This window comes from Fragaria vesca, linkage group LG6, assembly GCF_000184155.1.
Source record: "Fragaria vesca subsp. vesca linkage group LG6, FraVesHawaii_1.0, whole genome shotgun sequence".
Classification (NCBI taxonomy): domain Eukaryota; kingdom Viridiplantae; phylum Streptophyta; class Magnoliopsida; order Rosales; family Rosaceae; genus Fragaria; species Fragaria vesca.
Window position 1 is genome coordinate 29,616,031 of NC_020496.1, and position 16,753 is coordinate 29,632,783.

A 16,753-nucleotide genomic window follows, 5' to 3' on the forward strand; every position below is an offset into this window, starting at 1 on the left:
TTTTCCTGAAATGTGCTGCCTGAGTGCTACGTAGGTGGGAAGAACCTGTTGAGATTAAACGGCAAAGTGTAGAACTCTTCATTTCTACTGTCTCCTCGAAATGTTCTGAACTTAACCCACCATGGCATTCCTCTGTCTTTCTTTGCTTTCTCAACCTCTATCGTGTTATCAAGAAACACTGCCACTATCAACCCGACAGTAGCAGGAGACGAGAATATTGTATTCAAAAATGCATTGAACTGCAAAAAAACACACAGTAACATAGTATTAAAATTTAAAATACTACACATTCTCCATAAATAAGTTTGCTGGCAACATTACTCACCCATCCAGCATTGGTATGAACAAGACCATGATGGGCAGGATTCCAATATTCACTGAAAAAGTGGGGAACTGATATCCCGAGGAATAGCGAAAGCCCGGTAATTATGAGGTTTCTCATGGAATTCATATTTGTGAACTGAAGAAATGATAATCCCACTGAAGCTGCAAATGGACAAGGAATATTTATGATGAGAGTGAAGAATTCAATGGATAACCTTAAGTAAGCTCATAACGTGCATACCCACAAGTCCGAAGAGAATGCAGTATAGTGCAGCATATATAGGGGCAGGTATGGATGCAAATACAGCTCCAAATTTACCTGGAACAATTTTAGAGAGGAATAAACCATGAACAATATCTTTTGTACACCACCATATCCGAAACCATTAAGTTAAACATGCAACTGTAGCAGAATATCAATTTGGTTTCTCAAGTACAAAGTCTGCTTGAATTTTCATGCAAACCTAGCTATTATATGTTGCAGTTAGAAGCAACCTTTCTACCTTACCATGAATTTATTGGCTCAGTAAGTTAATAATAAAAACTAACCTAAGGTGGAGAAGAATATCATAAATCCAGCAGAAATTTGAACAACTCTACGACTTCCAACTCGTGTCAGTCCAAGGAGTCCAACGTTTTCCCTGATATACATGACCATATCTCAATCAAACTAATGTTAAACAGAAAGAAGACCACAAAAGCAAGCTTTGTAGGAACCTAATATGGTGTCTTACACAGAAACAGTTGAACCAGTGCCTGTTCCATAAAGTCCATCAAGCAGAACACCGATTCCCTGCCAACATTGAACAGTGTAAAAACTAAACAGTTACCTTTTTGCATTAAATACATTCTGGAAATACTTATAAAACCCCATGCTATTTGTTACCAAAAAAAAATCTGTTGTAATGGGAGTTTGGTGAATCATTTTCTATATAACAAGTTAACCCTTTGGAATTACTATTTCTGGACTAATGATCGATCGAGAAACAATCCCAACATATATTAGTATCTGGAGATTGATTTTTTTTCCCTAAACTTTATCTATAAAAATATAATTGTGCTGTCCTTTTCATTGCAGTGATGGAGGACAATTTCAAAAATGTATAAGAATTTTCAAGATTAAGCAAGCAAAATCTTTTGGCAAAATACTTTCTAGTGCTCTTAACATTTGGGCAATCTTTTCATACCTCCATTGAGATAAGGGGAGAAAGGTTGGAGCATTTCATAGAACAAATTAGTTCATTTCAGTGTTCATTTTATAAGATTTACAATTAAACTCAAGATGCTAGCACAACACATGTCAAAATAACAAAACTACATAGAAAAACTGTCATGAGGTACCTGCCAGCCTATACCCCTGCTCAAAACATAAGCAGGAGGAGGAGTGGCAATCGCCAATCTGGATGCAGCCTTGTATGCGCCAGTTGACTGCAATAAGAAGTGCTTTAGATGAAAGATTCACTCCTAGTCATGTTAAATGTGAAAACTAACACGATCATAGAATAAGGCTGTTAAAGTTTTGATATGATATATATCACATCATCAATAAACGACATAATAGTGTGTTACTTCCACTCTTCCAGAACTTGATACATACCTCAACCATGGAAACAAGAACTGCAGACATCATTGCAAATGAGTGACCAGCAGAAAATGTAGGTGGACCCCACTGCAGTGGATATGGAAACTTGAACCTGACAGCATAATAAAAGGATCTCAAAAACGTGAATTAAAAATCCGAAGACACGTTATAACAAGGCATGTTATTCTTGGGCATACCATGGGGCAGTTGATATGAGATTTGCTCTATCGGTACGACAGCTGACTTGTGTTCTATCGGGTTTGTCTTGGTAAGCCCCACTAGCAGTTAAGATTAGGGAATAGATCCAAATGATTGAGATACAAATCAATACTGGAAACCGTTCAAAGATGGGGACATCTCTAAGTGGTCTCACATGCTTCAGATACTGAAAATATCACAATGAATACTTTCATCACAAAAAATAGAAGAAAGATAATGGAGGTGTCAAAAACGTAGTACTTATAAATTACTTACTTGAGAAAACCCGATGACCAACAACAGCATTGGAATTCCAATTTCCACACACTTCCCCAGCTGGAAAGATGGAAACTTTTTACTAACAGAGGACTATCTATTAAAGAGAATGAATAGATACATTCTAAAAGAGGAATATCAGCTAGCCATCATGGATATGGGAAAAAGAATGAGCACAATGAAGCATCCTTATTTACAGAGTCCATATGGTTCAGTTCTCACCAGGTTCTAATGTTTCATGGTTGAAATATAAACATTACTCACAGATTTAGATATAATTCAAAAGTTCATTGATGGATTGGAACAAAGACTACTGAAAATATGAAGAATTTAATATTGACAATTCACAAAAATACATCTTATGAAAAGATGAAGCAATAGAAATACTGAATCCTCAATGTGATCCTCTTCTAGTTAATTGCCAGAACTGTATACCTTCATGGAATAAATGGACGAAAGCTTTGTGATTTTCTAGAAGATAAAACTGTTGTTTTTTAAGGCCACATGGCAGGGAAGTCCAAGAAGTTCGACCCAATGGAAAGAAAAGTTGCTTCTTCTAGAAAGATTTACCTCTGGAAATCCACGTTCAAATAATCCTAAACCAACTAATCCAACTACAGGTGCCATGCCAAGAGGACTGAAAAACCTGCAGAACAACCCCGTCTGATATTGCATTAATCAATCATAAAATAAAAGCACACAATTCCCATCATTGGTTTTCTACTATTGACATACCGTGAGAAGAGCCCCCAAACTTGGCTGTAACCCAGAATGATTTGTATGCTTGAAGCTACAATTAGAGCTCCTTGGATAGCACGCATTGTTTGTAAAAATCTCTGCAAACCAATGACATGGGAAGATCTCTTTCAATACCCTACCAAATAAGAAAGGTGCTTAAGTACAATTGCTAAATATGAAATAAATGCATAATGGGATTGAGGTTTACACTGACATGATTGTATTATCAAGGTCACAAAATTTGTATACTGCATGCACCCATTCATGAGTGTTATTAGTCTTCAAATGACTCTTATGTACATATATTTAAAGTGCATTTCTCAACTTTTGCTAAGCTTCTTGAAAACGTGCATTTAAGTACCTTTACTAGTTCTGGCAGTGACCATTTTGCATCATACAGAGAAGTAAACCCCTATAACTTAACACCCTTTTAGGAAACTTGGCCCCATTGAAACCATAGGTCTTTATCCTAAGATGACATCGCTACAACGACACCATTCAACCTAAAGCAGGCCTCTACTAAATATTCATGTTTAATTCCACAAGATTTCCAGACCCACTTCCCATGTAGAAAGGGGAAAGTACAAGGATAGTCAGTTAGTTACTTACTTCATGATTATCAGTAATCCGATGGAACTTGGAGTCGTTTATAATGTAGGCTATTGGAACAACATAAGCAAAGGAGCCTCCAACTACAGCGGGTAGCCTGGTTCCAAAAAGTGCTTGGAGAAGTGTCTTAATTCCAGCAACGAAGAGGAGAGTCTGTATTACTCGTGCTTTATCACCCTGTTTGTGAACAAGAAAATGTTTTTCTTTAATCAAATACTTTACAGAATGTAGAAAAATCAATCAAAATTGACCACAAAAGTATAAAGCTATCAATTTTCAAGAAAAACAGCTTACATCACTTCCACCCATTGCAGGGACAAGTAATGAAGGGACCATTACACTTGTGCCAAGCATCACAATGTAGTTTTGAAATGCCAGAACTATGGTTTCAGCTGCAAGACAAAAGCTTGAATCATATCTAAAAGTGAGGGATAAAAGCGATCAAGTGTCAAACTTCTTAATCCCCCTAAAAACTTTTTCTTGCAGAACAATTGTTTCCTTTCAATCATGCCATGACCAACCATCATCTGAAAATGTGTGTCACATTCACAATTCAAATGGTATATGAGAAATGTAGAAGCTTTCTCCTAACAGCTAAAAAGGGACTTACAATCGCACATTCCTAAAATCTTCAACACATTAACCTTGATCCCTACCAAACCTCTGTTTTATAGCCCAGAAAAAAAAGTCTCACACCCCAAAAAAGAAATGAGGAGACAAACTCATTGTAGCATCTTTAGCAGTACCACTTATACCTACAGCTCGAACTTTCATTTATGATGCGCCACATTAACTTACACCAACCCAGTTACATGTACAAAACTTTTATTTCTTTATTATAATCTCTCATGAACAAAACAAAGTTCATATATTAATCTCTCCCAAATCCTACCAAACTCAATATGATAAAATTAACTATATTGCTCAGTACTCATAGAACAACCAAGACACTCAACCATACACACCTCCAAAACTTGCTCTTTCCATTAAAATGATTAAATAAGGATTCTTCATCTTACAGTATCAAGCTTGTAATGCCACATTGCTTCAATCTACACTAGCTGAAGAAATACCACTGACTACAATCCCAGAAATGATTAAAGCTACCAAGCAACGACAACCCCATTTCTCCTTCCACAGTGATCATTGCCCTCATGAAACCCAAACCCAGATTAAAAACTCTGAAACAGAGAGTAAACAGAGCCTAGCTGAAGAGCCACATGCCCATTTCATATTCAAAACATATATCTCTACAAATGATGAAAATAACAAAAGAAGAGAGAGAGAGAAGAGACAGCACATACCCCAAGGAGGGTTGGAGTCTATGCAATACTCAAGGTCCTGGAGCTGGTCCATTGGAGGGTGTGTAATGTCAGCCATTGATGGAAGCTCTGAAAGGCAAAGGTCCCTCAGAAAATAAAACCCAGGAAGAAACCAAAAGAAGAATGGAGAAGAAGAACAAAGGGACCAAAGTGAGAAGAAAAAAAAGGGCTCCAGATATAAAGTGAGTGAGCACACTAGCAGAGAAGAAACAACAACATGCAAAGCAGAGAGGGATAGAGAGAGAACCAAAGACTGCTCCTTTAAACAGTCTTCAAGATTACACATTTGCCCCCTACATCCCCATCCCCCACAATCTTTTCTCATTGGAATATCACTTTGAAAAGACGCTTTTATCCCCCCCCACCTTTCGTAGTACGGCAAAATCTTTTTGGCAAGGTCTTTTTAGGGCCCCGCAAGGATAGTAAATCTCCATGACTGATTTAGACTGTGCTTCAGTACCTTATTACATCATCACCAAAGTGACTGATTGAGGCCATCACCACTTGGTTGCCTACAGTAAAAAAAAACCCAGTTTGAAACACCAGTTTAACCCTTGGTTAAAATGGGAGGTTATTATTGGTAAACTAATTAGTGTTTGCAGTGAGTTGTTGAGGTTATGGTTCAAGCCAGGTGGAAATTTATGACAGAAGTTAATGGCTTTGTTTTGGTTAGTACTTGGGGAAGTAGTGGCAAGGAGTGTAAATATGAGGTGAAGAGGGGGGTAGAGTGGGGAGAGTGAGGAAAGTCAAAGGAGGTGGGGTGTCACGTGCGAGCTTTCGGCTGGGGCTTCCTTCTGTAAATAATATTCCCAGTTTCCCACCACGAGCATGACATTCGCTTCCCTTTTCCCACAAAATCCGATTCCCATAGAGATTTTAAATTTTGAAAAAGAAAAAAATTGTAAAAAAAAAGAAGAAGAAACCCCAATCTGTTGGTGTTCATATTTCGTTTTCAAATCATACCAGATAAGAATCTTTGTTTGTTTTTTTGGTTTTATGGAAATCTTTCTCTATTATTATGGGACTTGGATGCTTTGCCGAGCCTAAAAATGTGGGGGCTTTGAAACTTTCTGAAATGGAAGAAATAAGATAGGGTTCAATTTGGGTTCTTTTGTAGGTCGTTTTGTTGTCAAAAGGAGCCACTTTTTTTGGGGACGTTTTAGTGAAAGAGTGATGGACCTTTGTAGTCATAGTCATGACTTCATCATCCTGTATTTTACTATTTTGCTTCAGTAAAACCAACTTAATGTTACTTTTAGTCATCAAGTATCAAGCTTACTCGTTGTTTAAAGTTTAAAGTTTTAAATTTACTCGTTGTTTGAATTTCTTTTATCTTGTTTTGTTAAATCTTCAAAAAGATATCACATATAACTTGCACGTATGAGAATTTTCCTAGTTACTTGACTAAAATTGTATATGAGTAATGTACGCGCGACTTTTAGTGGAACTTTGACGAAATTTAACATTTATAACCAAAATAGGTGAAATTTTAAAAGATGAAATTCCCATCCGATTATAGTACAAGGACAAAAGATGAAGTGAGACCTAAAATCATGCTAACGTTTCAAACTGTGCAAGGCCTTTGTTGGCCTTGTTAACGCATCTATGGCAATAATGTTTCATGAATTATTTACCTGGAAAGAAAGGGAAGGGAATATTGTCAGAAATACTGATTATTGGCTACAAATAATGCTTTCTGCAACTGAGTCGTCACTCTCTAGTACTCTCCGTATTAACTAGCAATAATTTCGTCACTTGCTCTGAATTTAAAGTTTCAGATTTTGTTACACAGACAAATTCATATACACAGAACAGTATATCTGCGGCAATGATATTTGAAACTCATATCTCATAGTCATATTTGCGCTGGTCTTCGTTACAACATTAAAAGTTTTTCTAGCCAGCCAGAGGGCCAATTTTCTTGCTGTATTGAAAGATTGGAGAGGTAGAGAAAATCATATTGAGGCAAAAATGTGAATGATTTATATAAGAATTCCTCTTTTCTCTAGAATCTAAATGAACAGGTTGAGCACAACCAAGAATGGGTATCAAAATGAGAAGCATACCTCTCAACAAATCAGAAGAGTTTTGTTCTCAGTCCTCTTTATCAGGTCCAATATACATGGTGCCAAAAACGGAAATTAAAATAAGCAAGCAACCAAAAATTCGACCAAAAGTTGGTGCTATTCTTGCAGAACCAATGACCCAGAGTTGTGACAAGGCAGCCTGAAACAGAGAAAATAAAAGGGACTAACTGGGTGTGTATGTTGTTAACAGATTACATAAAATATGAAAACATTAGAAATTGTGACTAATCAAAAAAATTTCAAATGTTGGATGCATCTCCTTCTGTTTCTTTTCTAATTAAACATAATAACTAATACTGCTTTCCCAATTGCCTGTTTTCCCCATCCCCCATACATTCCATACTCTAGCTGGATTAGATCAGACTAAGCATTTTACATGCAAACAGGCTACAGGCTCATACCTCCATGTATAGAACATTTGTAACTTTGCTAGTTTTCTCAAGCTGCAGCCCACGTGCTAAAAATACCTGAATTCCAGGACACAAGGTTCAGAACTCCGTAACTGCTGGAGTATTATTAGAAACAGAAGTCTATAAACTAGTGCATGCTTTATTGCATCATAGTTCTGCGAGTGACATAAAAAGAAAGATGCACAATAGTTCACCACATCACCTCCGCAAAAAAGGCTAGAACGCCAAGTACGAGCATAAGTGAAAATGAGTAAAAACTTGGGAATACAAACGTCTGCAAAGGAAGCATAAGCATTAGAGAAACTTGAATGGGCAATAACCAGAAAGCATTGAAGTTATATATGTTACTCTAAGCTATTATAACAATGAAAAAAATAAAACTTAGATGACTGCACCAAAACAAACACTCTGCATCCAGCTCACATATTTTTAGGAGTAAGAAATCATAATGGATACCAACTTATAAATTCCTAAATCATACTTTAAATGAAAGAAAACTCTTGTTTGGGAAAAAAAAACTGGAGGGATATGAGAAGTTTCCCCACAAGATAGGACAGCATCCATCAACAATACTATAATTGGACAAGATCACTTTTTGGATGCATTAGAAAATGTTGTTCTTAGTAACTTCTTGTGGAAAGAGTTCGGACTCTCACCCCTCCCTTTATCAAAAATAAATATTATACATATCCTCATCTTCAATCACTATGAAATCACTGATACAATGTACGTGAAATGTGGACATTGTAATGTATAACAATATTGTGAAGCACAGCATTACAATAATGACATCAACTTACCTCAAAGGCAAAAAGACAAATTCCTGCAGCAGGACTAGCCAGCAAACTAAATGAAAAGACTGTCAACCTGAAAATTGACAAGACAGCTTATCAGGATGACATGAGACTTTGTTTTCTACATTTTCCAAAATAGTAATGTAACAGAGATGCAAAAATGCTGGGGTATCACCACTACAAATGCAAATGTAGAATTGCTTTAGTTCTTTTAATCTTTCTTCTCCTTGATAACCAAGAAACCAAAACAGGTAGACACATATTTCATAAAGTTTAATAGATTACATTTTTTGTTATGAAAAAAAAACTCAATTTATAATGGATTAACGATACTGCATGTGTCACAAACACAATGAGAAAGTATGACCTCTTGTTCCACTAGAGAACATCAAACTTTAGTGGAGTAAAAGAAACAAGCAGATTATTTTATATGGCTTAAAGTTTCTAGCATTGATCATGTGTACAGTATTGCAAAAATCAGACGTTTTTAGTTCAGGATTTAAATTCACAGAAGAAGAAAAAAGAGGGGTACTGAGTAATCTTACAGTGGCTGGTCACATGAGTTTGCTCCAGCCCTTATTAAACAGTAGCTGATTCCACCGGTTAATGATGAAAGTGAACCGGCTAAGATTGCATATATATGGCCGCTTTCAGTGATACTTTTACTATTTCTTTCACCATGTTGATCTATTCCTCATGCACAGTCCATAGTTAGTGTTGCACAATTTTAGTAAGAGTGATAAAATCCCAAATTACTCATTATTGCATGCAGATGATTTATCAGACTGATTTTCGACTATAAGCTATAATAAAGGACAAAGAAAGGGTCATGAGAAAAGAAATGAAAATAAAGCTGACAATTTTTTTAATACAAGCATTAATCTGCTAGCTGTTGATAATTAATAATCCACTAGCTACACATTATTTACTAAACTTTCATCCATTCCATATGCATTAAAATTTCTTTCACTCATACATATATGTTCAAAGTCCAAAACTTAAAAGATTTACATGCACAGTATTCTCTCAAACTAGTACGTGATCTATTCACGCATACATGATAACATGGGCATATAGAATACACTAACAATATCTGGTAGACGTTACAAGGAGCAAGACACTGAAATTATGAACATATTTTCGCCCATTCATGAAAAAGTCAAAGTATATTTTCACTTGGTGGAGTACTGTATGATAATAGCTTTCTAGCAGAAAGCGGAAAATGGGATAATCCTTGTATGCATGGCAGACTTGTAGGTCAGTAACCTAATATTATTTGCTTGTATTAAGATTTAGAGGACATAGGTTTGATCAATCTCTCGCTACATATTCAGAACATCACATGCAATGTCTAACATAGAATATGTTAACTCACTTCTGTACCTTGTGTAGTAAGCAATTGTCGAAAAATGAAAAGCACACCAAAGAAACTGCACGCAAGACCTGGAAATGAATGACAGTTAACGAAGCAGTCACTGCCTGCCTAATAAACTTCATATTAAGAACTTTCCAGAAGCTAACAACTTTATTAAGGACCCAAGTACCTAATACATATTACATATCATGCAACATTACTCTGAAAATAGAAGAAACAGAAGTTATAAACATTAAATACTAATACCTCCAATCTCTGCAACTTTATAAGTCTCATGTAGAATGAATCTTGCCACACCTGAAGCTATAATTGGAGTTGTTAAGCTAAGTACAACAGCCTGAGACAAAGATAACCTTTGAATGCTGAAATGACAAATAAGCCAATTTCAGGTTGTTTCTGTGCTGTTTACAGTTTTCACTATACATAATCAAGATTTGAAGGAAAGATTTCACAAGCCATCTAGAACACATTTCAAACACACTAAACTTGGAATACTCTAGCAACAGAAATGGATATTCAACTGGGCAATTAATATTTCATGTGAAAGGATCCTATGATTCCTATCCTGTCCCCAATTTTCTGCTCTTCATCAGAAGATAACACAAAGTTTCTCAACACAACCTCACTGATCAGAAGTTTACAAAATTCAGAATTCACTGTCACCAGAATACATAAAATTTACCAGCAAAGAGAACATACAAAAAGATACAATTGTTACTTACCAATAGATGAAACTTATCAATGAGATATATCCCATAAAGGCTCTTGAAATCAAAAGATGTTTTGCGTTTCCCAGCCCAGATAATGGCTGTTCAACCTTTCTCAACCACATATATGACAATACCAATATCATTGTACATCTCGTAAATGCAACCTCAAGCAAAGGAATGGGCTGAACTGCCATAACAAAACAGAAACATAAATATAATGAATGAAGAAAAACACAGCGACAGAGGCAGAAGCAAGTCATGATACCAGGATATACATGCAAATTAGACAGAATGTAGAACTTACTAACCTGAAAAAACATCAGTGACAACTTCCATCGTAAAATAGATGGTAGAAGAGATAGCCATGCACATTAAACCAGAGTATTTAGATCCACTCCATACCCACGAAAGAAACTGAGATGCGGCCGATATCTCCGGTTCAAATGATCTGATTATCTCCTCCTATAAACAGATAACAGACTTCAATTAAACCAGCAGTTAATTAGTTAATCACTATATCACTTGATCTTCTATATTTCCAAATATTTTTACCAAGCAATCACTCAATCAAGCTCTTAAGTCCTTCCTTTAACAATTCTACAAGCCTTTGAAGCACTAGAAAGCTAGCATTGCAGAATTCAAACAAAACCCTAGCTCATGATCATGTACGATTCAAAAAATAATAATAATTTCGAGACGGAAATGGGGATTGGATTAGAGGTGAGGAGATCTTACACCAGGCTTTCTCCGGGGATAGGAGAGAGTGAATATGTTGATTTTGGGCTTCTCGGCCTGCGACAACAGAGGCGACCTCTCCTCGGTGACGGCGCCGCCTTCAGCCTCCGACGGCTCGCGCGCGATCACGTGCAGCTCGACGTCGCGGTCCACGTCGCTGCTCTCCGCCGACGACTCCATTCGCCGAAAAGCTTGGGTAGCTCCGTAACGCCAATCTGCCGGAGGCGGAATTTGTTGTGCTGATTGTTGCGACTCTCTTTGTTTTGCACGCGTAAACGGTCAAGTTGGGTGGCTCTTCCTCTGTGTCCACGTGGCGGTCACTCTGCGGGACCCACTGGGAGCTGAACGAGAACCGGAATCTGACACTTGTAAAATTCTCCCGGGAAATATTGAGTCATTTACCCGCCTAGCACAAAATCTGAATTTGGGATGAAAACTTAAAATCAAATTTTTTTATTTGATAAATAAAAGCCTTGAAATAATTCTCCAACACTTAGGCCTAGTATAGTTTACGGAAAAGAAAGTAACATACTCCTAGTTTTTGTGATCTAGTGTTTATAATTTTCTAATATCTGATATATGAATAGAACATTAATATAAACGGTTGCATGACATCAATCATGTCTTTTGTTATCGGTTATTTGATAAAGACAATCTAACAATAACACAATATGTCATATGCGGTGTTTGAGAAAGCCTTTGCATTGTGAAAATAAACATTTTCTCGTTCCTGTTAATATTTTGCTCAGTTGAGGTTATCGCTTTTCTAGTCTTAGCTGAGCAGATCTGCAATCTAGTAATACTCAACAAAAATTTCCTTGTATACATGTATAGAGCTATCAGTCCAATTGATTTTAAGTAAATGTTTACAATTCCACAAACATTTCGTTATCAATTTATTAATGTGAAAGTTGCTTTAAACAAACGTTGTATCATTTGTAAAAGAAGCAGATGCTATCAACTTTGCTCCGATTTTAGCCATAAGGGAATATATGCTCCCACACTCCTGAGGCTGAGGTTGACAGTATAACATCCTCAAATTCACGACTATTATATAACTGGAGAAGTTGAAGCAAAATTTTCTTTAACCATATACATCTCAGCTATCTGATTTAACCACTAAAGATAGTATTCTTTCGAAGACAACTTCTGATTCCATAACAACTTAACATTGACAGGACGTGAAAACAAAATGTGAAATGTGGTATTAAACTTGTGAACCTCCACCGTGGAAACTTTAATCTGATCTATGATGTATCATGACAGTTTCGATCTTCAGAATCTTCGAGTGTCAATATAAAGTCACTTCTTGCCTCTGGAGATGAAATCAGAGCTTAGTGACATTTCTATTTCCTCGAGGGACAGCCCTTTGGTTTCAACTATAAAGTAGGTAGAAAATATTGCTGCGAACAAGGAAACTCCGCCGAAGGTACAATAAACTGGAGCAACTCCAAATTTATCCACCAAGTCGAGGAAAAATAAACCCACCAAGAAGTTGCAAATCTGAATTACAAAGACATGAAAAAGTACCATTACAAATTTAATATGAAATCAAAACCATATGTAGATTTTGTTTCAAGAAAAGAAAACCCAAGTGCTCACCCAGTGAACAGAAAAACTGAATCCCATGATCTTCCCGCGTGATCTGCTACTGCTGAGTTCTGGTATGATAAGACCAGTGACTGGGCCGGCTCCTATTGCAAAGGTGAATATGTACCTAATGATAACGCAAAATAGAAAGAACATCAATGGATGGCTCTCTCAACACATTTTATGCCTGACTGAATAGAAAGCATTAACCAAGACAACACACGCTTACATGACTGTTCCCAGTATTGATAAGTTGTAACCAAGTTCACCATCGCGTGGAAAACTGATAGCATATACCACAAGAAACATTGAAAGTGCCTGCACAGAGACGAAATTTCTAAACGCATAAAACTATATGCAGGGTAAGTTTCTTACTGTCTACAAAATATTTACTAATCCAACTTACCATTCCCAAGTAACTTCCAATCAAGAGCTTCTGCCTCCCATGTTTGTCAATCAAGTTCAAAGCACAAAGTGCTCCTGCAATGACCAATAACAATGCAAATGAAGGGTTGTTCAAGAAACATATTTCACTCCACAAACATACAGATACATAATATCTGATACCTGCAAAGTTGGTAACACCAATAAGCAAGCTTGCTAAAGCACTACTGGTAATTCCAACATCTTGAAAAGTCAATGATGAAAAGTAAAGAACACCATTTATACCCGCGAACTGTTGAAGTGCAAAAAGGGCACCTCCTATCCATGCAACTGCAATCTCACACAAAATATCTGAGTCCTTACATAATTCCAGATTTGTCTAGTCGTGAACTCAATCCCTCAATAAAATTTGAAGAAGCATGCACAATTATGAATCAAGGAGTTTATCTAAATGTCATACAGTCTAATCAGTATCTACTTGAGACAAGGATAGTTTTTCGCGTTTCATGTTATGATGTTATCCAGGTCTGATAGTTTTTCTACTTTTTCATGTTGAACAAATGTGACACAAAGTGACAAATGGGCATAAATCTTTAAATGATATTCAATGTTAAACCTAAAGATTTCTTTATATGACAGACATATGAAGTCCACCTTGATACAACCTCTAAAGTTTGGCTCTTCCAATAGCTCAGACCAACTGCTTTCCAAATCACTACCATCATTCTTGATTACTGCCTGAATATCTTCAATTGCCTTTTCAACTTCTGATGCTCCCCAAACATTTTTGATCACTTCTTTAGCATTGCTAAATCTCCCAACCTGTACGAAAAGAATAAGGAACAATGTAATAGAATAAGCTTTGTAGTTTTATAATGAGAGACAAATAATCTTACCTTGCATAGCCAACGGGGGCTATCTACAGCAAATTCCATTCCAAATGCAAGGACAAATCCAGGGACACTTGCAATATACAGCATTGTCCTCCACCTAAAAAGCAATTAAAATATGTCGAATCATAATCAATTTCAGTGAGGAGGTGGTATGCTTAGCATAATTGTTCCAAACATGAGGAAAATAATTTCAAAAAATTATGCTTCACAAATGCACACGTAAATAATGTTAGTTGTATCACTATCTTTAGACAGCCAAGCGTGCACACTCTTAAGAAAGCCAAGGACAATTCTTTGAAGGTCATTCACATCAAAATATGAGTTAGGAGGGGATACGTGCCGCATGTTTACGTAGGGCATTGAATATGGGGAGAGAGATGAAGAGAGACAATGTCCTCTATCATTGAAGTCCCAAGTACTAAAAAGATACAATAAGGAAGCAGAGCCTCACCAGTGTGGATCAGTCTCTGAGGGAATTCCAAGACATAGTGATGAAATGATCCCAAGACATGTGCCAATTTGACACAAAGTTCCCAATGAACCTCTATATTTTGTTGGAGCAATCTGCAAGGTATAAATTCAGAAACTTCGCACTATATCTGTACTGTAACATGATGCAGAATAGAAGGAAGACACTTATGAAGTCAAGCTTTCAAACTATAATCAAGTCGATTCAGTAGTCTGATGTTTTCTAAGAAAACATAATAATAACACTAAAACGAAATATCACCTCTGAGATATAGATAGGAACAAGAACGGTGTTAACACCAATGCCAAGGCCAACAAGAAACCTGCCCAAAAGTACTTCATCCAAGGAATGCGCTTGTGCACTATCACAAAACAAACCTAATCATTCAACAGCATTATTTCAAAACGCATAAACAAAACCAACAGAGTATAACAGTAATTACCTTATCAACGCTCCGAGAATCAAAGGAATGGTGTCAATCTGAAAGGTCCTCCTACAGCCAAGTCTATCTACAATCGAACCGCAACATATGCTCCCAAGAAACGCACCAACTATAAAAATGCTCACCACAAGCCCCTCCAGAATCGAATTCCCTTCAAAACCGAGCTCCCGAGCAATCGAAACGATCGGACCATTCATCACCCTACAAAACTCAAGCACCTCAAAAATTCAAAAACATTTCCTCATAGCAAGTCACACAGAAACCAAAACAAAGGTACTAACCCTATGTGATAGCCAAACAGAAAATTCGACATGGAGGCAGTAAACACGTGAGGAAAAGCAGCTAGCCATCCAAAATCCAAACCTTTCTTTTCCAACTCTAACCGAAACTTCTCACCATCTGCAGCACACCGTGTAATCCGAACAATCAACATGATTATTATTATTGTTAATCTACACATTAGTAAGTTGAGATCGGAGACTAGTTACGTCACCTGGCTTTCGAATCCGAAGGTGAGGGAGCTGCTTCTTCACGGCCCATGTTTTGTACATGTTGAGGCGGAGGCGATTAGGAGAGGGGGTTGGTTTTGGAAGGGAGTGATAGAAAAGGTTGGGATTGGGACGAGGGGTGGTGAGGATCGTCAGAACCGGAGGGAGATGAGGGACGGTAGCCACCCACATCGGAATTGGGGGATAGACGAAAGTAGAAGGAGGAGGAGTACACATTTCGAGGAACGGGATCGTCGTGATTTGGAGAGGAAAATATAGTTAATGACACGTGGGCGAGGGGCGGGACCCAGTTGAGAAATATAACTGTAGAGGATAACCAATCCCACGTGTCTCTTTAGGTTCGGCTACAGCGAGGGAATATTTAAATATTTTAAATTTGGATGTTTTTGGCAACGAAGAGATATTTTGTGTTGAGATGTATAGTGTGTTGATCGATATTTCTTCTCTGAATGAAACATCCATTGATATATTTATATTTTGTACATAATTTTGTAATTTGTGGAGTGAGGATATCTTTCTAATCACTTGTATCAGTCATCACTTAATCAGTGACTGATCAAGATTCATGGTCATTTAGTCGGTCATTATTAGATTTACATTTAATGGTGGGAAAAATTATTTTTAAGTCGAGTTTTTTTAGAAGTAAATCTAATAGTGACTGATCATGAATCTATTGACATAAAAATCTCAACTTTAGGCAAGCTGATTTTTTTTTTTTTTCACATACTACATTGCTTTTTATGTCAAGATATTGAGAACCTCTACAAAATCTAGAATAATGAGAAGTTTATTACTCAAGTGGTAGCATTATTGATTCTTCCCATACATATTTTGTTAAAGGTTTTAAGTTCGATCCTTCTTTTGTTATCATCTTTTGAGCATTCAAGACATATATGAGACACTCGGCTCACAATGATATTAGATTGTCAGACCATTGTCTTTCCCATTTCTCACCTATAAACTAACATGTTTCCCCATTGCGGATTTTGACTTTCTCATGTACATCTTCCTACCAATCAAACTCCAATGCAGATTCGATTTGAAACTGTCATTTTTGTGGTGTGCCTACACTCGAAGTCCATCATTACACTTATTTGTTGATCAAGCAAAGAATACGAAGAGTTCCATCTCAAGTTTACAAGCTTAAATGAAAATGGGTTTTGCTTCTAGTGCATCAGTTCATTTATCTGGGCCCAATATTCGATGATAAACTAGGCCGGCTTCTTTGAAGCGATCTCATCAACATCTTAAAGCCCAACCCAGTCAGCTTCCCTTTCGCTTAGGAATTCAAAGTCAAACTTACTTA

At 36.9% G+C, this 16,753-nt stretch overlaps 3 protein-coding genes across 3 annotated transcripts; all 3 read right to left on the reverse strand.

The window, feature by feature from the left end:
- Positions 1-26: 26 nt before the first annotated feature.
- Positions 27-5,107, reverse strand: LOC101302852 (nucleobase-ascorbate transporter 1-like). The gene is made up of 14 exons (XM_004304042.1): positions 5,032-5,107; positions 4,022-4,119; positions 3,728-3,904; positions 3,116-3,216; positions 2,951-3,026; positions 2,381-2,440; positions 2,104-2,291; positions 1,922-2,018; positions 1,666-1,752; positions 1,059-1,117; positions 874-965; positions 566-643; positions 326-486; positions 27-239 (listed from the first exon to the last, which is right to left on the reverse strand). The coding sequence occupies exons 1-14, from the start codon at positions 5,105-5,107 to the stop codon at positions 27-29; spliced, it is 1,563 nt and encodes a 520-aa protein (XP_004304090.1).
- Positions 5,108-7,044: 1,937 nt separating this feature from the next.
- On the reverse strand, positions 7,045-11,340 carry LOC101294688. Its single transcript, XM_004305937.1, has 10 exons — positions 11,161-11,340; positions 10,734-10,887; positions 10,438-10,612; positions 9,962-10,077; positions 9,724-9,783; positions 8,886-9,027; positions 8,347-8,413; positions 7,749-7,820; positions 7,538-7,603; positions 7,045-7,275 (listed from the first exon to the last, which is right to left on the reverse strand). Exons 1-10 carry the CDS (start codon positions 11,338-11,340, stop codon positions 7,144-7,146), a joined length of 1,164 nt encoding a protein of 387 aa, XP_004305985.1. The 3' UTR covers positions 7,045-7,143.
- Positions 11,341-12,193: 853 nt separating this feature from the next.
- Positions 12,194-15,719, reverse strand: LOC101303437 (probable plastidic glucose transporter 1-like). Its single transcript, XM_004304044.1, has 12 exons — positions 15,432-15,719; positions 15,220-15,337; positions 14,939-15,139; positions 14,758-14,857; positions 14,479-14,591; positions 14,031-14,124; positions 13,800-13,956; positions 13,318-13,464; positions 13,157-13,230; positions 12,980-13,068; positions 12,763-12,877; positions 12,194-12,663 (listed from the first exon to the last, which is right to left on the reverse strand). Exons 1-12 carry the CDS (start codon positions 15,661-15,663, stop codon positions 12,463-12,465), a joined length of 1,641 nt encoding a protein of 546 aa, XP_004304092.1. The 5' UTR covers positions 15,664-15,719; the 3' UTR covers positions 12,194-12,462.
- Positions 15,720-16,753: the final 1,034 nt, after the last annotated feature.